This window comes from Neomonachus schauinslandi, chromosome 13 (genome assembly GCF_002201575.2).
Source record: "Neomonachus schauinslandi chromosome 13, ASM220157v2, whole genome shotgun sequence".
In the NCBI taxonomy this organism is placed as follows: domain Eukaryota; kingdom Metazoa; phylum Chordata; class Mammalia; order Carnivora; family Phocidae; genus Neomonachus; species Neomonachus schauinslandi.
This window is the reverse complement of record NC_058415.1, coordinates 81,381,932-81,404,077: the sequence shown is the minus strand read 5'-3', so window position 1 is coordinate 81,404,077 and position 22,146 is coordinate 81,381,932. Positions and strand designations below refer to the sequence as shown.

At 51.8% G+C, this 22,146-nt stretch overlaps 1 protein-coding gene across 4 annotated transcripts in view; it reads right to left on the bottom strand.

Moving 5' to 3' along the window:
- PTGS1 (prostaglandin-endoperoxide synthase 1) overlaps positions 1 to 22,146 on the bottom strand; it is a 30,099-nt gene that overhangs the window by 5,511 nt on the left and 2,442 nt on the right. For 2 of the 4 annotated variants that reach the window (XM_021691152.1, XM_044920390.1), the window contains 9 exons: positions 17,784 to 17,900; positions 17,278 to 17,418; positions 16,931 to 17,074; positions 14,199 to 14,380; positions 14,004 to 14,087; positions 11,739 to 11,985; positions 9,335 to 9,621; positions 6,042 to 6,189; positions 3,645 to 4,768 (listed from right to left, as the gene is read on the bottom strand). In XM_021691152.1, the coding sequence (XP_021546827.1) occupies positions 4,413 to 4,768; positions 6,042 to 6,189; positions 9,335 to 9,621; positions 11,739 to 11,985; positions 14,004 to 14,087; positions 14,199 to 14,380; positions 16,931 to 17,074; positions 17,278 to 17,418; positions 17,784 to 17,900 (1,706 nt within the window). In that variant the 3' untranslated portion in view covers positions 3,645 to 4,412. Of the gene's footprint in view, positions 1 to 3,644; positions 4,769 to 6,041; positions 6,190 to 9,334; positions 9,622 to 11,738; positions 11,986 to 14,003; positions 14,088 to 14,198; positions 14,381 to 16,930; positions 17,075 to 17,277; positions 17,419 to 17,783; positions 17,901 to 22,146 lie in introns of those variants that run through there. The other 2 variants (XM_021691153.1, XM_021691154.2) reach the window with 2 other exon arrangements.

The following is a 22,146-nucleotide window of genomic DNA, read 5'->3' as shown; positions in this document are numbered from 1 at the left end:
TTTAAAAAGATTTTATTTATTTGAGAGAGAGAATGAGATAGAGAGAGAGAGCATGAGATGGGGGAGGGTCAGAGGGAGAAGCAGACTCCCTGCTGAGCAGGGAGCCCGATGCGGGACTCAATCCTGGGACTCCAGGATCATGACCTAAGCCGAAGGCAGTCGCTTAACCAACTGAGCCACCCAGGAGCCCCTTAAAGTCCATTTTTATAGGAAAAGCATGCTTAAGCAGGAAAGTCGGTCACAGGCATGTCTGACATTTTTGACACTTTCTACTCAAACCTTATTAGAAAAAGTGGGCTATGTGTACTCGACGGTCTTTGCATTCTACTGTTCTGTATTTCTGAAATTTCACTTCTTACATTCTTTGCTTGCAATTACTTTGAGCTGCTGCAGGATCAACAACGGTGCCATTGCGATGCTCTTTGCGGTGTTCCAAGGCTAGGGCCCACAGAGGCAAAACTGACCCAGGAATACTCTGATCCACTGAGGTGACCTTCCCTGTCCCTCAGTGCCTTTGAACATCCTTCTTATGTATGAATTTCCCGCATTATGGGTCCCTCCCCCAAAGGGTGCAAGCCAGAAAACTCCGTCCCTCCCGCCTCTCTTGGAGCTAGAGCTCAGGCATGGGGCTAGGCTCCACTAATCGGACATGAACTAAAAATGACTTTAATTCTAAGTAGAGAAAAGCGGGGAAGCAGGCACCATGCAGAATGAACCCACTTTCTGGCAGGGGTGGCCGGAGAAGCCGCCAGGTCTCATTTTGGCAGCAGGGGTGCCGTCTGATATGTGGCAGGAGCGGAGGCCTCTTTACTGGACCAGGGGCTGCTGTTTCTGGCCACAAAGCCTCCGAGCCTAATTCTCTGGTCCTGGCAATGGTTTCATGAGCTGCGCAGTGTCCCTAATAAATTCCTTCCTGCTTAAACGGGCTGGAGGGAGTTCTGTTGTTTGCACTGAGAGCCCTGAGCATCACCCACTGTGTCAGTCAGGGTTCTCTAGAGAAACAGAACCAATAGGAGGTGATAGAGAGATAGATAGATGATGATAGATAGATGATAGATCGATAGATCGATAGATAGATGATAGATCGATAGATCGATAGATGATAGATGATAGATCAATAGATGACCGATAGATGATTGATAGGTCAATAGATGATAGATAGATGCTAGATGCTAGATGATAGATCGATAGATATAGATAGATGATAGATTGATAGATGATAAATAGATGATAGAGAGATGAACGGCTCCATTTTTAGGAACTGGCTCATACTTCATCAGGCTGACAAATCTAAAATCCATATGGCAGGCTGGAAACTCAAGCAGGAGTTGAGGCTGTAGTCTCGAGGCAGAATTTCCTCTTCTCTTGGAGAATCTCAGTTTTTACTCTTAAGTCCTCTCCACTAATTAGATGAGGCCCAGCCATGTTATCAGGGTAATCTTTGCTTAAAGTCAACAGATTATAGATGTTCACCATGTCTGCCAAATACCTTTACAGCCATACCCAGATTCGTGTTTGATTAAATTACCGAGAACTGTAGCCCAGCCAAGTTGACACATAAAACTGACTGTCATACCTGCCAGATCAAGATTCCAGGAATGAGCCATCATTTTATGAGCAGTCAGAGCCTTTACTCTGAAAAAGCTTTCTTGGTGCATTGGACATAAGTTTCTATGTGAAAAAAAAAATTTCATATACAGTTGTCCATACAAAACAAAATCCGCCTCAGCTAGGCACAGCATTCAAGAGAAGATGCTCCTTGGAATCCATCCCATTGTCCCATCCCCACAGCCCTCCACCTGGCTCCAGTTGCTGTTGCCTCTCAGCTGGACCACGGCCACAGCCTCCTCACCATTCTGCCAACCTTCAGTCCTTCTTGCTCTATCCTGTTGTCCCCCCCCCCCCCCCCCCCCCCAGTGCTCTTTCTTAAAACACTAGCCTAATTGTGTCTCCCTTGGTTAAAATTCCTTCCAGATCATCATAGTTCTCTGTCATCTCAGGCCAACAGCCATTAAGACACCAACTCTGACCAACTTAAGTGAAAGAGGAATTCATGGAGCAGCCCCAAGGAAGGAAGGAAAAGCTGAGGTCTTGAGAAGGGCAGGAACCCAGGCTTCCCCAGTGACCTTAGAAACAGGAACTAAGGGACAATCTTTTCAGAGACCAGCTGTAGGGATGAATCAGTCGGTCATTTCAATCTCCATGCAACTCCACTCAGCGGCCAGTTTAAAAGGAGAGGGTGTCTGATTGGCCAGAATTGATTCAGAGACCCACCCCTTGGCCATGATAGGGCCCCTGATGGAACCACCAAGAGTGGAATTAATGACAAGGGGTGGATTCTCAGGCCAAGTCGGGGTATTAGCAAAGAGGGGAAATCGATACCAGGTAAGTAAGGACAAGACAGGCGCTCTGTGCCCACTCTCAGCAGCCGGAGGATCCCTGATCAGCAGAGCAATTGGGGAGCTGAGAAAGATTGCATTCTCTGCATTCAACAGGGCCAGGAAGGAATGGCAGAAGCAGTCCCCAGCCAACTAAGGAGAAACAAGGGCTTTCTGGACTGTAAGACAGGAACCCCAGCCCCAGGGACCCTCAGCCTGGACCCCATTTTCCCTCATTGTTTCTGGGCCATTATTCTTCTTAAGGAAATCTAAGCCCCAAGTGGGGAGCATGAAGGAACTTTCCCAACCTCTTACCTTTCCCCTCTGACCTCCTTGGCTGGCTATGGGGGGCAGGGATGGGCTGGGGGTGGCCTATGTGGCTGGGATAGGGTCTCAGGTCTCAGGAGCCAAACAGGAGGAGGGCAGAGTAGTATGGGTTAGAAGGGAAAGCACACTCACCCTGCCTTTGTCTTATTTCATTGTTGTCTTGTTTCCCGTCTGCTCTACCCACACTGGAACGTGAGCTCCGCACAGACGAAAAAAGCCTTGTCTGTCTTGATCACTCACTGCTATAGCCCCAAGCCTGTAACAGTGACTGGTGTATAGTAAGCACTTAGCAAAATAAATATTTGTGACTGAAAGAATAGCATGTAAGAGCCACACCCCATCTTCTGCCTCTGACCCTGAGCCAGAGAGGCAAGATCAGGCCTGGAACTGAGTCAAATCAGGAAGCAAGAGGAAGCCGGAGCGGGGAAGAGCAGAGCCCCAGATTCAGCCAGACCCAGGTCCTGGCCTGGCTTTGGCACCTTGTGGGGCCTGGCACTGGACCATCTTGGATCTCAGTTCCCTTGTTTTTGAAACAAGGATTATACCACATACTTCATGCTCTTGGGTGAGAATAAATGAGAATTAAATGTGGAAAACTGGCACACAGTAAGGCCCTCCTTCCCAGATACCCTTCACCTCTGCCCGCGTATGCTTTGTAAGGGAAGAAATTGCTTTAGCCAGATGGTGGGAACTGAGTGCTCTGTCCCCTGGGGTTGGGCAGTTGTATATTTTAGGAGAGCAGCCTGTGAAGGGCAATGCCTGCCCCACAGCCGGAAATGGGGCATCATTGGTAGAAGAGCTAGGCAATAACAGGCTCCAAGGGCAGTGGAAGGTCTCATGCTGCTACCTCTAGCACATCAAGCTTGCAGCTAGGAGAGAGGCCACTCCAGTGTCGCCTCTGCTTCTGGAATGGGATGAAAAGCAATACATAGCAGGCAGTTTGGAAAAAGAATTTTATTAGCTTCATGTGAAACAGCTGCCATGAGTCAAGACAAAGATGGCGACAGAGCTCTGGTGGCTTCCAACCAATGGCCTGGAAAAAGCCCACCTGTTCTCTCTACCTCCTTGGACCAGGGTCTAAGTCAGGGTCCCAAGAACACCCGGCATCTTGCCCCCTCGGTGCAGGCACAGAAGTGGGCAATGCATTCTTGTTAGACCATAGGTTCTCCTGCTTTGTGGATATCTCACTGAACAGGAAAATGAATCAAATTACCATTTTAGGCATTCAGATCAAGACTGAGCTGACATACCAGCCACCGTCCTGGATCAGGTACCAGGAGTACAACATTCTGAGCTGCCAATCAGAAAATCAACATTCTGGAAGGCCGCCCAGAATTCTAGAATGCAAAATAAAAATCCCCTACCTTTCTAGATGGTTTCATCAGGAGCTCCACATTTTAGAATACCTATGTTCCAAGTCAACCAGAAATCTGATATTTTAGGTGTCAGCCAGGAACCCAGTATTCTGGCATGCCAAAGAAGAATCCCTCCTAACATTCTAGATGGTCAACCAGGAATTCAGCATTCTAGAATAACAAACAAGACCACGATATTCCAGGTAATGGGTGAGAGACACAAAGTTCTAAATGTCGACCTTGATGCTCTTGATGCCAAACCCAAGACCCAACATTTGAGACTATCAACCCTGGACTCAGCTTTCTGGGATGACAAACACAAAACCCACCCTCCAGCTGCTGCTTCACCCGCTCAGAGCTCTGTGGATGGCCGCTCCATACCACGCCCGCCATCCTGGTGAGGGTTGGGCACATGGAAGGAGACGTATGGACAAGTCTTGGTGTTGAGGCAGACCAGCTTCTTCAGCGTGGCTGTCTTGACCATATTGAAACCCATCTCACCACCGAATGTGCTCGGCTTCCAGTACTCTGGAGAGCAGATGGGATTCCCTAGGAGGCCCTTGAGGGAAAAGGGAGCCCCAATTTCTATCATACTCTCCCCAAAGATGGAGTTTGGATGGCACTTCTCCAGAAGCAGCCCCGGGTAGAACTCCAAGGCATCGATGTGTCCATACAGCTCCTCCAACTCGGCTGCGATCTCCTTCTCCCCTGAAAGGGGGGGAGCCAGAGTCAGAGACGTGGTGCCATTAAGGTCAATGAGGGGAGGGAAGCTTCTAAGCCTACTTTTTCTGGGCAGAATATGGGACTTCAGAAGAGCAATTGAACAATTGAGCACATGCCCTAACATCTGGCCTGGCTGACCGGCCCTTCTCTAGGGCTGCATCTAGGGAAGAAATTTGCTGCTGAAGAAGGAATCTAGAGCCTGGATCGGCCACCAGACAGCACGTGGCCTTGAGCAACTCATCTCTCTTCTCGGTGCTCTAACTGCCTGACGGTGACTACAGGGAGATGCCATCCATCTTGCTTCACAGGCTCATTTCAAGGACGTATGCTGGTGCAAGTCCCTTCATTCTGCTGGAGCTCAGAGATGTAATGTAACCTGTCCCAGCTCACAGAGAGATTTAGTTACAGTGTTCTTTTCCCCCTCTGGACTGTCACAGGAGATTAGAGTGACAGAATTATGGGGAACTCACTCCCCACTCAGTGAGTCCCACACATTCATAGATAGTGACCAAAGGGGACAGATGCAGAGCTTCCCTAGCCACTTCCTCAAACCCACGCTCTATAAGGCACTAGGGTCATGTCACACACTGGTCAAACCCTCCCACTGTTTGTGACAAGGGTTCCCAAACTCTTGGCTGCCCAACAGCTGGAATCTTAAAAAAAAAAAGAAGAAAGTATATATATTATACACACACACACAGACAGACTCTTGCACACCATGCAGGCCTACTGAATCAGAATCTCGGGGAGAGAGATCTGGGATTTGGTATTTTTGATCAGTTTTCTAAGTGATTCTTAGGCAGCTGGTCCATAAGTATGTATTTAGGAAACACTAGGTAGAGTAAAACCCAAATTCTTTCACATAGAATCCACAATTTGGCCCCAAGCTCCCATCCCTAACCCCCGCCCTCCCCACACATAAGCACCTTGCTCTAGCTGCACCCCCCACTGTCCTCCCCAACAGACTCATTCTTTATGACCTCTGTGCCTTTGTACTTTCTGTTCTTCCATGTAAAATGCTTTTCCCCCCATTCTCCATCCAGAAAAATCCCTATTTATCTCCTTCAAACGCAGCTGAGAAGCCACTTTCTTTCCCTTCACTCTCTTCACCGCCCCCCAGCACCGTGCTCACACACCTCTCATGACCCCAACAGTCATAGCGTTGGGGGCTACCACCCCATTCTGTTTCCACAATGTCCTCCTCACTTTACTGAAGATCCCTGAGGGCGGGGCCCAGGTCCAGGAAACAGCTGCTCACCTGTGAGCTCCTGGAAGGACGTGTAGGGCCTCATGCCAAACCTCTTGCGGTACTCATTGAAGGGCTGCAGCCGCAGCTCTCGGGATTCCTTGATGGCCTCCACAGCCACATGCAGGACGTGCTGGTCTATGTTTCTACCCCCGCCAATCTGCCAAGACATAAACATAGCTGCAGTCTGAGAGCCAGGCCACGCTGTCCTGGAGGAAGAGTTCAGGTCAGGAGCTCTTCCCAAGCACGGACAGAGCACGGCTGCACCCAGCAGCCACCGTGCTGGGGACCTGGCCCCACTCTGCTGCTGTCATGCTCTCTCGGAGACACCTTTGAGTCTTTGCTTCCTCATCATTAAAGTGGCAGTGGGCCAAGAGGACCTCTCCAGTGGCTCACCAGCCACACCGTTCCCCAACCCTTTGCATCTAGGTGAGATACCAACATTCCATTACAGAAGGTTCTGCAACTATTAGTTTTAGCAACTAGGATTCCATAAAAGAGATGGCCAGTATGGCACCAGCCAGGAGCTCAAGCAGAGGGGAAGGGCATTCTGGCTCTGGAAATGAAATTTGGAGGGGCAGAGGGGTTTCTGAGACAGCAAATGAGAAACAAAAGGATGGACGGATATTAGTTTTGGGGGCTGAAACTTTTATGGCATTCTTCAAACCCATTCTTATCAAAGAATACAGATACTTCATCTTTCAAGGGGGTCCTGCTAAGGAGTGTTTTTCTACTGGTTTTCATTCCCTGTGTCATAGCATTGAGAGTCAACAAAAATTTAATAATTAAAAAGTGAACCACTATTAACCAACCACCATTAGGAAAGAGAAACTCAGAGCCGGATGGTAGGATCACACAGTATCATGTCACTCCATTCATTCCAGATAAAGCCACTCATGGGAACACAGGTGACTAAGTCTGTTGGTTCTCCTTCCTTCTGCCAAGTCTCCAGGGTGGGGAGCGGTCATAAGCTAGCAGAGAGGGAGCTAAAATCTTGCCATGAAAACTACAGTGTATACACACAAAGCTTAAATAAACAGCTCTGCCAGTTACAAGCTGTGGGACCATTGTGGGTTGATTTGCGTCCCCCAAAGAGATATGGTGAAGTCTTAACCCCCAGCACCTGTGACTGTGACCTTATTTGGAAATAGATGTCATCAAGTGAAGAGGAGGTCATAGTCCATTACGGGGATCCTGATCCAATGACTGGTGTCCTAATAGAGAAAACAGAGCCTCAGGGAGACTCCATGTTGGAGTGATGTGTCTAAGAGGATTGCCAGTAGCCAGCAGGAGCTAAGACAATGGCATGGAACAGATTCTTGCTGGGAGCCTTCAGAGAGGCGTGGCCCTGCCCACACCTTCTAACCTCCAGGAATGTGAAATAATAAAATAAACTCAGTTTGTGGTCCTTTGTTATGGCAGCCCTGGGAAAGTCAGCCAGGGACCTTGGGCAAATTACTTGTTTCAGTTTCATCATATGCAAAAATGGGGAAGGTAAGAGCACCCATCTGATACGGTTGTGGGGAATGAGCAAGATAAAGTATGCAAAGCAGTTACCACAGCGTTGGTCCCATGGTAACCCCCAAGATGGCAGCCATGTGTGGCGATGATCAGGAGAAGCCCTGTTTTACTACTTCTCATGCTCTCTTGAATATCCTGAGAGCCGACACACTTCTGTCACCCTTCTGCCTTGGGCCTAGTATAATACCCGGGCTTTTCACACAGAGTCATGGCCGTTCCTTGAAAATGCTTTGCAGGGGAGCCTGGGTGGCTCAGTCGTTAAGCGTCTGCCTTCGGCTCAGGTCATGATCCCAGGGTCCTGGGATCGAGCCCCGCATCGGGCTCCCTGCTCAGTGGGGAGTCTGCTTCTCCCTCTCTCTCTCCCCCTGCTTGTGTTCCCTCTTTCGCTGTGTCTCTCTCTGTCAAATAAATTTAAAAAAATCTTTAAAAAAGAAAAGAAAAGAAAAGAAAAAAAGAAAATGCTTTGCAGTCCATATAGCCCAACATAAATCTACTGTCTCTGTTCATGTCTGTGTCCCCACAGAGAAGAGAGGCCATAAACCAGCCAGCAGCTGCCCACTGGTGGCAGCCATGCTAATTCCAGTCCAATTACCAGTGGTAAACCTAAATCCACATGGTGTCACGATGTCACGATAGGGCTTGGGAACGAGGATCAGAGAGAAGCAGGGCTGAGGGGAGCTAAGACAGAGGAGACAGGGGCTTCCAAGCATGGGGGGAGGGGAGATTTAGGAGGGAGCTGGTTAGAAATTCCAGGGAAAGGGCCATATTAGTTTGCCAGGGCGGCCATAACAAAGTATCACAGCCTGGGTAGCTTAAACAATGGAAATTTATTTCATCACAGTCTGGAGGCCAGAAGTCCAAGATCAAGATGTCGCAAGGTAGGTTTCATTCTGAGGTCTCTGTCCTTGGCTCATCTTCTCCCTAAGTCTTCCCACTCTGCACCTCTGCATCCTAATCTCTTCTTCTCATAAGGACACCAGTCACAGTAGGGGCCCACCCTTGGACCTCATTTAACCTTAATTACCTCTGTAAAGGCCCTGTCTCCAAACACAGTCACATTCTGACGCACTGCTTGTTAGGACCTCAACATATGAGGGGGGGGGGGGGGGGGGGGGACAATTCAGCCCATCAGGGAGGCCTGTAATTCAATAAAGACCTACTATGTGAAGACACTTTCACATATATTACCATACCCTGAATGTTCTCATGGTCCTCAAATTGCCATGCCCTCTGACCTCCAGGCCCTTGCCTTGCTGTCCCCTCCCCCAGAGCACGATCATCCCTTGCCATTAACACTACCTCTTTCCCTGGGAGAGCTCTATCCACCCTCTGGATCTCTGCTCAGACAACATCTCCTTACCTACAGCTCTCCACTCTGGGTCCCAGGCCCCTCTCCAAGTGCCCAGGGCACCACGGTCTTTCTGGATTGTGGCTCCTAACATGCCCTTATAATTCTGCTAACATCAGACAGCACCTGGCCCAGTGCCTGACACAAAGCAAGTGCTCACACGATGTTAGCTGTTATATGACAATGGTTCCTCACTAGGGTGTCAGTGCCAAGGGGACAAGGACCCAAGAACCACGTCTGCTCTTGCTCGCCACTCTATCCCCGCACCTGGTACTGTGGAATGAACAAAAGAACAAGAGGAGGAATGAAGGAATGGAGGAAGGAATGTCAGAGGGACACTAGCCCCACGGAACAGAAAACAACGCCAGGATTTGGGTCCAGGTCTGTCACGTCCCAGAGCCCCCCTGCCCTCCCTGCGCTCTCCGCAGAGGCTTACCCGGCCAGCGCTCTGGCGAGAGAAGGCGTCCACCAGGGCCTCGACCCCATAGTCCACGAGCATGGAGGTGTTGAACAGGAACTGCTTGTAGCTGTACTCCTGGGAGCCCACCTTGAAGGAGTCGGGCATGAGTGGGTGCCAGTGGTAGAGCTGGTTGAACTCCATGGCGATGCGGTTGCGGTACTGGAACTGGGTGCTGAACAGCAGTTCTGGGTCAAACTTCAGCCGCAGGAAGTAGCCGCTCAACTGCTGCACGTACTCCTCAATCACAATCTTGATGGTCTCCCCTGGGAGGGAGGATTGGGACAAGTGTCAGGGAAACACAGGGACCCAAGCCACCGGGCTCGGGAAGCAGGCCGGTTCGTGGAAAGTGCTTGCTTGCTCTTGGCTTCTTTGATGTTACTGTTACTGTTGAATTGGGGGGGGGGCCACTTTCACTTTGCCTTTTTGTGTGGGGGGGGTGAAAATGGAGCCTTCTGTCTCAGGCTGGACCGGTGTCCCAAGACAAGAGCCACCGGGCTACTCCCACGTTCCACAGGGAGGCTGTCGGCCCAGCTAAGCAGGACATGGAAAAGAAGAACCCGAAAGCGGGAAAGTGGAGATTGGCTTCGTGGGAGCCCTCAGCTTGCTGACACCCTCCGGGGGCAAGGGAGGCTTCAGAGAGAGCTCTCAGAGCTGCCACAGCAGCAAAAGAGGGAGGCTGAGGATATAAGATGACTCTAGTCCCACGTGCAGTTCTCGTATGTTCTTACATATCAGAATTCTCATAAATACCTTTTCTCTGCCCTCTCAGTAACCAGAGCAAAGAGCCAGGGAAGAAACACACTGAACATTCCGTAACAGAATCAAAACTGGTTATCTAGGGCGCCTGGGTGGCTCAGTTGGTTAAGCGACTGCCTTCGGCTCAGGTCATGATCCTGGAGTCCTGGGATCGAGTCCCACATCGGGCTCCCTGCTCAGCGAGGAGTCTGCTTCTCCCTCTGACCCTCCCCCCATCTCATGTGTTCTCTCTCTCTCTCTCTCTCTCAAATAAATAAATAAAATCTTAAAAAAAAAAAAACTGGTTATCTAGATAGGAAAAGAAACTGATGATTTGGGCCAATTAGCCCCAAGACAAACTGGCTTCTAGCAAATTGATCTGGAGCCGTGAGACTTGCCATCAGCAAGCTCCAGAGCCTGGTGTCACCATTTCTAGTCACCCCCGAGCTTGGGCTGTGTCACTTCAGCTCTCTGAACCTCACCTTCCTGATCTGTAAAATGTGTGTGACGATGCTACGGATAGGGCCGTTGGGAAGTGGACAGCGGCTGCGTGGCCCAGGGCCCGGCATAATTGGGACTCTGACCACATGCAAGCAGGAAGGAGGAGTGCTAAGTGTAGGCGTGCAGGGAACCCCCCGCCACTCAGGAAGGCGCTCGCTCCCTTTGGGACGTGGCAGCCGGGCCCAGCTCAAATCTCCCTCTGCTGAGAGGCCTTGGAGATTTCATTAACCTCTCTGAATCTTAATTTTTACAACAAGGGCAATCATATCTGGTTAGTAAAGTTGTTGGGGAGGATTAACCAAAGCACTGGATTTATAGCTTCATCACCTTTGGTCACAGCTGCGATACCAGGCAATATGCTGGGCAGCCTTCAGCCACAGCCTTGCCCTCTTTGGTCGAAGTGTCCAAAATGCTGGGACTTCAGAACCAGCCCCCTCTCCTTCTTTAGGCTGTTCCTATCCTTGATGCCTGGCTCTTCTAGGCTCTAGTGAATCAGGCAATATAATTGGGACCAGTCATGCCCAGTGATGCCCACCAGAGGCAGGGGAAAGGGATCACTGGTGACTCAGAGTGAACACGGTCTGGACAGTGGTGTCAGGGACCAAGCTCCCAGGCAGGAAACCATCTGACATTTTAGGCTGCTGACTCGCCCCCGTAGGGGACACAAAAATATCCTGTCCCTGAGGCACCCAGAAGCTACCAAACTCCAGGAAGGCAGATACACGCAGGGCAGAAACATGAGGATTCCGGAAGGCTGAACAGGCTGGAGTCTGACCTGCACAAGCTGGGGATGTCACTATGTGCCTCTGGGGCAGTAGATGGGCAAACAGATTGGGGTGGCTAATCAAATCTGCCGCAAGTTACCCAGCTAATGATCGACCATCACAGCCGTCCATTTTCCGAAGGCCTACTATGTGCTAAGTGCTTGTCATCATCTCAACAAATCCTCACAACCATCATTATCCCCGCTACCCAGGTTTGGAAACTGAAGCTCACATAGTGGAAGGGACCTGCTCAAGGTCTTACCTAGTAAGCAGAGGAGCTAGGGTCCTAATCCCAGCTCTCTCTCCCCCAGCCCCCCAACACCTGCTTTTCGGGACAGAGGACATGACCTTCCAGGACAGGGCTGGTCTGGAGTCCTCACCGATGAGGATGAGGCGGGCCGTCTGGAAGAGTTGCTCATCACCCCACGTGGGGTGCTCAGCCTGCAGCAGGTCACACACGCGGTTGTGCTCGCGAAGCCAGAGCGTGGCATAGAGCATGAGCCCGGGAAGCAGCCCAAACACCTCCTGGCCCACGGCCATCTGGCTCTGGGGCAGAATGCCTTGCGGGTAGTGCATCAACACAGCCGCCTCCTCCACCGAAGGGGGGTACATCTCTCCGTCCAGCACCTGCGGGATGGGACCGCCTGGCAACCCGGGGACAGGGTGGGTGCCTGCACCTGCCAGCTGCCGCATCCCCCAGAGTGACTGCCCATCCTCCCTAACCAAGCCTGCTGGTTCTAACCGATCTAAGTCTCTCTTAGAACGGGTCCCTTCCCCTCGATCCCCACTGCCACTACCTGCTTCTCGCCCACCCTTGTCTTCCACGCTGACCCCTCTCGTCAGGGGCCCCCTATGTCGACCCGCACCCCCAGATGGTCCATTCTCAGCACCGTGCAGCCAGAGTAACCCTTTAAAAAACCCAAATTTAGGGGCGCCTGGGTGGCTCAGTCGTTGGGCATCTGCCTTCGGCTCAGGTCATGATCCCAGGGTCCTGGGATCGAGCCCCGCATCGGGCTCCCTGCTCGGCGGGGAGCCTGCTTCTCCCTCTCCCACTCCCCCTGCTTGTGTTCCTTCTCTCACTGTGTCTCTCTCTGTCAAATAAATGAAATCTTTAAAAAAAAAAAACAAAACCCAAATTTAGTATCGTGCCCTGGCTTCAAACCCTTCCAAGTTCTCTCTCGGCTCTTGGTAGAAACTGGAAATCCTAAACACGCCCCAGAGGTGTTCTCCACCCTCGCAGGCAGTCATTCAGGGGCCAGCCAAGCCCTGCTTCCCTGAATTCCCTCACTCCCTCTGAGCCTTCTCCTCTCCAAGTCCAGACACTGGCCGCCTGCAAAGCCCATCCCCCGCTCTGGGCCTCCTGAACTCCGCCTCATCCTCCCTGCAGCTCTTACTTTCTCTGACCTTCCTAGCGAAGCCTGCCCCATCCTGGGAGCTGTCTCATGGCTTCTCCCTAGTGGGTGAGAAGTCTCCAAATATGGCAGCTTTTTCATTCAGTCAATCAATACGCTACTACATGCCAAGTACTGGTCTTCGCCTTAAAGCTTCAGCAGAGCACGTTTTGCTTGGGTTTTGGTTTGTTTAGATTTGTGAGGTCCGATATGGCAGCCGCTAGTCACCTACAGCCCCTGAGCACTAGAAACGTGGCTGGTGGGGCGCCTGGGTGGCTCAGTTGGTTAAGCGACTGCCTTCGGCTCAGGTCATGATCCTGGAGTCCCTGGATCGAGTCCCGCATCGGGCTCCCTGCTCGGCAGGGAGCCTGCTTCTGCCTCTGACCCTCCCCCCCTCTCATGTTCTCTCTCTCTCTCATTCTCTCTGTCTCAAATAAATAAATAAAATCTTCAAAAAAAAAAAAAAAAGAAACGTGGCTGGTGTGAATGAAGAACTGAATCTGTAACGTTATTTACTGTAGATTTCAATTTGAAAACTGATCCTTCAGCAACTGGAAAATCTTTAAGTATGCTCAGAACAACCTGGGCACGTGAGTCTACTTTTCAGCTGTAACTTTATGAAATCTGAACACAGATCGGATATCCCCAGTGAAAAGTTGGCATCCAAAGTGAAATGTGCTGTGAATATAAAATATAGATCAGATTTCAAAGATCTAGCATGAAAAAAAAAGAATGTGAGATATTTTATTAATAATCTCTCTATTGATTCCACATTGAAATGATAATCTGGCTAAACATGGGGTTAAATAAAATAAATTATTAAAATCCATTTCACCTGTTTCTTTTTACCTTTCTTAATGTGGCCACCAGAGAAATTTTAATAACGTATGTGGTTCACGTTATATTTCTAGCGCTAGTGCAGACAGAAGCTGGCACCCTAGTGTTTGGGGGTGGACCCTGATGGGCTGTGAGTTCCTGTGAGGTCAGGGCCCATTAACTATCATGGTCACTGCTCAGTCACCTCCGCCAGGCACATCATAGTGTCCAAATGATATGGAGGGAAATTCAGTGTATATATGCAGACTGGAACTGTCCATCTCCTATCAAGACCCAAAGTCCACCTCCCAGGAGAACATGAGAGGCCATGTCTGCTCCTGGCCTGCACCTTCTCCCAGGGTTCATTGTCTCTCCTCCTCTGCCAGGGAAGACCACAGGAGGCCTCTCCCACTGCCCCATCCGCAAGCCCAGCGCTACCTGGTACTTGAGTTTCCCATCCTTAAAGAGCCGCAGCTGATACTGACGTTCCAGGTTGTCCCCATAAATGTGGCCGAGATCTACCTGAGGACAGAAAGGGGGTCCACTCAGATCACCAGGTGTTGCCTCAGCGGCGATGACCTGCACGTGCTAAGTTAGGTCCAGAGAAGTCCTGAGCCCCTCCTAGGTACTCACCCCATGGCCCAAGGCCTTGGTGAAGCCAGGACCCATCTTGCCAGAAGTTTTGAAGAACTGATGGGTGAAGTGTTGTGCAAAGAAGGCGAACATGAGGTTGGAGCCTTGGGGGTCAGGTATGAACTTCCTCCTGAGCAGGAAGCGACGGCCCAGGAGCTGGGCATCTGGCAACTGCTTCTTCCCTGGTTGGGGAGGTGGGAAGGGGCAGTAGCTGCCTCCTGCCTCAGTCTCCCTGCCCCAGGGCCTTCTGGGCTCACCAGACCAAACAGGTCCACACAGGAAGCCCAGAACAGCCTTCCCTCCTACCGGATGGCCCCTTGCACCTTCTCTACCAAAAGACCCTAGAACTATTTACGGGTGAAATGGCATGATATTTGGAATTTGCTTTAAAATACTCCATAAAAAATAAGAGGGATAGATGAAATAAGATTGGCAAATTATGGGTAGTGTTGAAGAGATGGATACATCTCAACTTCTGTGTGTGTTTGCAACTTTGAAAAGGTTAACCAAAAAGAAAGAAGAAAGAAAAGTAAATAAACCAAGAAGAAAGAAAGAAAGAAAAAAAAAGAAAGAAAGAACTTGGACTCCCTGGCCCTGGAGCAAGGTACCCTGTGTTTGAAACTGGGTGCACCACCTGCTGACTGTGTGAACATAGAGAATTTGTTTCATCTCTCTGAGCTTCAGTGTCTTCATCTGTAAAATGGGCAAATGATACCTATTTGATGCAGCATTTTGAGGAGTGCATGAGATAATGTGAGCATGACTGAGAACTGGTGAGATGGGGTCTTGTAAATCAAAGATCAGCAAACTTCAAACTTCTTCTCTAAGAAGCCAGATTGTCAATATTTTAGGCTTTGCCAACATACGAGCTCTGTCACCATCTACTCTGCTTTGCTGTTGTAACAGGAAAACAGTCATAGACGAGACCTAAACAAATGAGTGTGACTAAGTTCTAATAAAACTTTATTCACAAAACAGGGAGTGGACTGGATTTGGGCTGTGGGCTGGAGTTTGTCAACCTATTTTAAATGATGCCAGTCTTTCTGTCTGGGGTAGACAATAGGTCATCTTGAAGCAGGTGTCTGTCATCATGAGAATAAGTATTAGGAGACTTCCCTGGGACACCTGGGTGGCTCAGGTCAGTTAAGCGTCTGCCTTTGGCTCAGGTCATGATTGTGAGGTCCTGGGATTGAGCCCCCATGTTGGGCTCCCTGCTCAATGGGGAGTCTGCTTCTCCCTCTCCTTCTGCCCCTCCCCCACCACTTGTGCTCAGTCTCACTCACACACTCTCTCTCTCTCTCAAATAAGTAAATAAAATCTTAAAAAAAAAAAAAAGAGCCTTCCTTAATTATGTTAATGTCAGATGAGTCAGTATCCAATGCTCACACAGAAAGGAATAACTGAATTTTTGTGTTTTGGTAAAGACATCCTTTCATAATACCTCAAGTGAGGCCCAGTGTTGAAGGTTCGAGATCAACAGAACCTCCCTGGATTGAGATGGCCAACTGGTTTCCTCTGGCAGGCAAGGAGATCAAGCACCCCAAAGGAAACTCACCAAAAGGGAATTTGGAGGGAGTGGTCTGCACCCTATAACCTGGAATCATCCCTCAGGTTGACATTGAGCAAGGACTGGTTCCCGCAAAGTGCTGGCAGAGTCCAGAAACTCTGCAAGACCCAGCTATCTGGTGGAATAGTCATGCTTTAGGTATGGTCTCTAAACATGGGAGTGCAAACCATCAGAGTAGTTAGTGCCTTCGAGACCCAAGGAAGGACATCAATACAAATGCAAGGTTCTGAGCGGGCAAAAACTCAACAACCACAGGGCTGCACCCGACAGCTGTTCAACAGTGACACCACGTGGCAGGAACAGAAGTGATGGCAGTGGTGGACCAGTGTCTCTCTTTTTTTTTTTTTTAATTAATTTTTTTTAAAGATTTTTATTTATTTATTTATTTGAGAGAGAATGAGATAGAGAGAGAGCATGAGAGGGGGGAGGGTCAGAGGGAGAAGCAGACTCCCTGCCGAGCAGGGAGCCCGATGCAGGACTCGATCCCGGGACTCCAGGATCATGACCTGAGCCGAAGGCAGTCGCTCAACCAACTGAGCCACCCAGGCGTCCCACCAGTGCCTCTCTTGTCCCCTCTATACTTGAAGCGGATTTCGTGGCTCTGAACTGAGTAAACCCCTGGGTTTTGGGGCAATCGAGGATGGAGCGGGAAGAGGGACTAGGGAGGAAAGACTCCTGCCAATGAGACCAAGTGAGGTCTTAGGCAACTAAAGAAAAAAACTCTGACTCTATGTGTAAGCTATACTGAGGAAGCAGGGTAAACTATTTACATCAGTAAAGAACCAAACACGGAGTTAGCACCCAACAAATAGCATACTACTACTTCTTTCCTACATTTCAACTTTGAGGTCACCCCCATTCCGGCAGGATCCCACCAGTTCAGGAGACAAGGTTCAAGCAAAGAGGCACCCTGGAAATACAGAAGCACCAGTCTGACTCTGCTCTGACTTTCTAGGTGATGTCAGCAAGAGTCTCTACCACCCTTTCCTGTCCTCCTTCCCCAACCCTGTCCTTGTCTGTGGTTCTGGATAAGTCATATGTCTTGCCTTGGCCCACCGGTCCGGGAAATGGGTCAATAATTGCTCTTCCGCCTGCTTTTTTCCCAAAGAGAACAGAGCATCTCCTGTGACCCCCAGGCCCAGCCCTCTAACCCCATCTCCGTTACCTTTGGTCCCCATAGGTGTGGGGCAGTCTTGGGGCACAGAGGGCAGAACACGAGTGTAATAGCTCACATTGGAGAAGGACTCCCAGCTGATGTAGTCATGCGCTATGTTGTAGGTGGGGGGGCTGGGGATAAGGTTGGAACGCGCTGCAGGGAAGGGGCGAAAACAGTGGTGACAAGGGGGCTCCCATCCCCAGTCCCACCTCCTTCCCGGCCTCCTCTTGGGTTGGGCTTGTTGAATCTGGCATCATAGTCTCCCCACCCACTGTCCTTATCAGATGCCAAGAATTCCAAGAGCTGGCAAGGTGTCTTGCTCCCCAGATTTGGGGGGGGCCCTGCCCTCCACCCACCTGTGAGTACCAGGCGCATGAGCATGTCACGGATGAAGGAGGCATTGATCAACTCCCAGAACCAGCGCCCATGCGTCAGCAGGAAGTGGAGGAAAGAGGGGCTGGGTCGCAGCGAATTCCGGAGCCAGGTCCACAGCTCGGCTGCGGGGGCAGTGGGAGCCAATCAGTCAGGGCCTCCTGGAAGGACCAGAAGTAGCCGGAGGGGAAGATGGGGACTGGAGACAAGGCCAAGATGGAACCAGGTAGAACACAGAGAGCAGGGTAAAGATGGAAGCTCGGGGGAGATGACACATGACAGAGCCAGAAGCAGATGTGAGGGCAGGGGACAGGGCCAGGGTGTGACGTGGGCCAGGAGGAGAGGCTCAGAGCTCAAAGCCAGGTGAGGAAGGAGGACCGAGCAATGGCCAGGGGCGAGGGCAGGAAGTCGGGGGCGGGGGGCGGTCTTGGGACAAGCCCGGGGGAGCAAGGGGGCCAGGACAGGAGTGGGGGCAGGAGGCCCGGCTCACGGATGGTGCAGTTGGGGCCAGAATAGCCCGTGCGGGTGCAGTCACATTGGTAGCGGTCAAGGCCGAAGCGGACACAGATCCCCTGGTGCTGGCATGGGTAGTAACAACAGGGGTTCACTGCAGGGGAGAAGCAGAGATCAGAGACCACTCTAGAGCCACTCCCAAGCCCCGTCCTGCCCCTGATGGGGAAGTGTGGGGCCACAAGTCACAGCTTTGTCCTAACTCACTCAGGGGCCCTCTCTGTTCCCCGAGTCATGCACGGAAGCCCCCGCGGCCCTGCCCTGTTCAGGCCCTGCTCTGGTCTCCAGCCCGTCCCCCCTCCTCCCTGCTGCCATCAGAGTCGGGCAGGGGGAGAGTCCAGACCTCAACTGTGACACCAAGGGTTCGGAAACAGCTGATAAGATGCTGCAGACACAGGCTTCTAGAGCGCTCGCTCGCTTCCTGTCAGGTCAGAGCCCAGCACCAAGGGCGGGGTTTGTGGAGTCCAGAAAAGGGATAAGGAAGGCAGGGTTCTCTCAAACCAGCTACCTGGACACTAGGAAGCCAGGATCGCCCACCTTCCCTCTATTTTTGCAGAAGTGGGGTAGAGCGGGAATCATAATGCCCACTTGCAGATGGGGAAATTGAGGCCAGACAAGGAGAAGCCCACACAGGTCACCTAGCAAGTCACACCAGACCAACTGCCCTTCACTTCCACCCCACGGCGCCCAGACTTGACAGTCAAGACCAAGGAAAGAAGTTTCCTAGATCCTTGCAGACAAATGGTGGCTTTGAGGGGAGTCCCAGCTGCCTCAGCCCCTGTTCTTGATAGGCCCAGCCTGGGGGCATGTCAGACTAGATTCTGGGCTCTAGGATCTTAAGGAAGGTCAGGGAAAAGGAAACAGGAGAGCTAGGGCTGGAAAAATCTCCTAAGGAGGTGCGTGGAGCTCTGGCATCAGCCCTCCTGCCTCCTGGAGAAATCCCACCAGTAAAGTCCCTCCTGGTGTCTACTCCAGGTCTTGCTGACCACAGCCCCTTTTCTCAAATCCACACTGCTTTAGTGATTCTTCAACAGCAGAGTTAGAGACTTCTCAGAGCTCATTCGGTGTTCATTACAGCTCAGCAAGGGAAACTGAGGCTCAGGGAGAGGTGGAGGCTTGGCCAAGGACAGAGAACAGAGCTGGGCCTCCTGCAGACCCAGGTCTCCTGGATCCCGGCAGGGACTGCTTCCCTGGCCTCACACAGAAAACACCAGACTCCCTTGAGCAAACACATTTCCTCATCTAAGCTCAGAGCCAACATTACAGGGAACTCCTATCCTTTGTACAACTGATTATTGGGGGCCGAGAGGGTAACAACAGACAGCAGAAGGGTGTTGTGACCAGAGGGCATGACCCCAGGCAAGGACTGACAGCAGCACCACATGCCCAAACACACACAGACACACACACACACACAGAGAGAGGCATGCCAGCAAGCAAGAAGAGAACCACAGAAATCATGCAAATAGTTTTGCTTAAGCCCTGGCAACTCCCCACGGCCTCACAATGGCATCTCTGTGGAACCCTGTAGGGATGCAGGAGGAAAGGGCCAACAGGAAGGGGCCTGGACAAAATGGTCTTATCAAGCTGACACAGGCAGACCCAGCAGACAGGACTCAGCCTCCCCTCCCACAGCCACAGGTCCAGAATGCCAAGGAGGGTGAGTGGATAATCCCCCCCAGCTGGCTCAGGGCTCTGGAACTCTCCTCATTGATTCCTCCTGCTCATGACACGCTGCCTATCTGCCTCCCTCACCTGCCCAGGAGCCCCTGGAGCCCCCGCTGCCTGGCTCCCAACCCTGGTGCACAAGGCTAAAAGCCCAGCCCTTCTCTGGGCTGTTTTCCCATCCCTACCACAGCAGGGCTCTCCAAAGGACCTCAAGAGGTGTGGCAGCCCCAAGCCTTAGCCCCAAAGCCAAAAGCTCTTCTTCCTTTGCCCAGACTGCTGCTCTTCCTTAACAAACCCCTCCAGGACCACCTGACCCTCCCAGTGGGCTCACGCCTTGCTCACGCCTTGCCTCCTCCAGAAAACCTCCCCTGAATGTCCTTTGCCCTGCTCCATGTTCCCACCCTGATTGTCCATCACCCCGCTCCATGTTCCCACTCAACCTGCTCTTCTCCACCATGAGCTCCCAGGAGAGGGGGCCATACCTCCCCCAGTTTCTCCTCCGTAACACAGGCCATGCATACACGGGGGCTCAACCCAAGTCCTGGAGAGATCCAGCCGCCCAGGGGATGCAGATGTGCTGGCCACAGCTCGACACATGTTTGTGGAGTCAATAAAATGAAGCCAAGAGAATGGTGACCCCAAGCTTGGCCAAAGACACCTCTCATCTTCCCAGCCCTGGAAGCTGGCTCCAAGGACTAGCCTGGAAGCTTCCCACTTCCTGCCCTAGAGTTCTGCCCGGGCTCCTGCCCACGTCCCTCTCCTGCCAAGAGAGGCTGTGTCCAGCGGAGGCTCCTCCCTCCCGGACCTGCTGTCCAACTTTCCCTCCCTCCTCCTCCATGATCTTTCTATAAACACCAGCTGCCCTAGGCAAGAAAAACTCTCCCCAGTGAGGACAATGGCTTCCACTGGGGCCCCAGGGGGTCCGGGTGGGCAGAGAGGAGCCTGAGTGCCTCTTCCCCGGCATGAGCCTGACCACACTGGACCGTCACGGTTGCCAGGAAATCCGGGGCTCTAGCAACCACTCCACAGCTTGCACCCCCCCACACTCTTTATCTGCCCAGCAGTCCCCAGGAGGGTGGATGAGACTCCCTGTGGCACAAAGGAGGGATGTGAGACTCACTCACAGGAGACTGGCCCCAAGACCCACAGCTTTGAAGTTGCAGAGCCAAGACTTGGACTCCTTTCTCTTTCCCCCGCTTCTTCCCCCTGGAGGTTCTTAGGCCTGGATTTGGGAAGAGGATGGGGTTGGATCCACGAACTGGGAGTGACCTCAGAGGGATCATCATCCCCTGACGCAACTAGAGCTCTGGAACTACTCACAAAGAAAGGCTTTCCTTCAGTCTAACTTAAATCTGGCATGCTTTCATGCCAGCTCAGTGCTGGGCTCAGTGGAGGACACCCTGTATAATAAACCATCCAGAAGGAAAACTGGGGAGATGCAGGCTCCGGATCAACCAAGTTCCCGGCACGGGGCCAGGTACCAAGTAGGTGCTGGGGAAATGTATGGAGAGAGTGGCTGCCCTTTACTGGGTGTATGTCTCTAGGCAAAGTGCCTTCCACCCTCTGGGCCTCATTTTTCCTATGTTTCCCAGAAAGGGGATGGAACAGGCGGGCTCTAAGATGCCTCCTTTTCTGCCTCCCCTTCTTCTCTACTCTGGGTCAAGCATATTGGATCTCCAAATATCTCCATTATTTGCATCACTATGAATCCCCCACCCCATCAGCAGAGAACCTTGCAACTTGCTCTCACTGAATCCTCAAGGCACCCCAGAGGTGGAGTTAGCTGATCAGCCCACTCATCCTGCACACATTCCCACAGATGAGGGCTATCCAGTACTGCCCGGTTCCAGAATTTTCTGTGGATTCAGGCAAGGAAATGTTCCCCAGCCCAGGAGTTAGGGCTCTGGGCACAGTAGGGGAACACGATGTCCTTCAGGATGCAGACGCACCGGGTAGCAAGAGGTTGAGCTGAAATTTCCTAAGAAGAATATTTAGAGAAGCTGCAGGGGCTTGGCAGCCAAAGAGAAAAAAAAGGGGGGGGGGTGCCCTGACTAGCCAGACCTGGACCCCAGCCCCTACACCCAGCCGAGTCAGCAGCCAGAGGCCAGCCGCCACCACCCCAGGCCCCGACAGCTGGGCCCACAGCTGGAAGAGGCGGCTGGAGAGGAAGCCCCCTCCTGGCCCACAAGCCCAGCTGGTGCTGCAGATACAAGGTGGCAGGCAGTGGGCAGCGGGGAGGCCTGGAACAGCCTGGGGTCCCCCGCCATGTGCCAGGGCTAACTGCCTCAGGACCCTCTTCCTGGCACAGAGCTCTGATTGCCAGGGCATGCCGTATCCCTAGCCCAGGAGAGAACACTAAGCCAAGACCAGGGGCTGGAGGAACTTGAGCATTAAGACTCCCCTGGCATGGCCTTGCCCTCCAAGCCAGACTCAATCTCCTTCCACACACGAGAAGCCACCTGCCCCCAGAGGAGTCTGCAGCCCTCATCCTCCCGGGGGCCGGCCTCTGCTGTACCTCTGAGGGCACGAACAGGCTCTGGCTTCCTGGGGCAGATGCCCAGGCATCGTTCACCTCAGTTCCCTCACAGACTTGAAGGACCAAGTACAGGCCCTGCACCCAGTTTGTCATCGCTCTTCCCTTTGACCTTGCAGCAGCCCTCCTTAAAGGCTTCCTG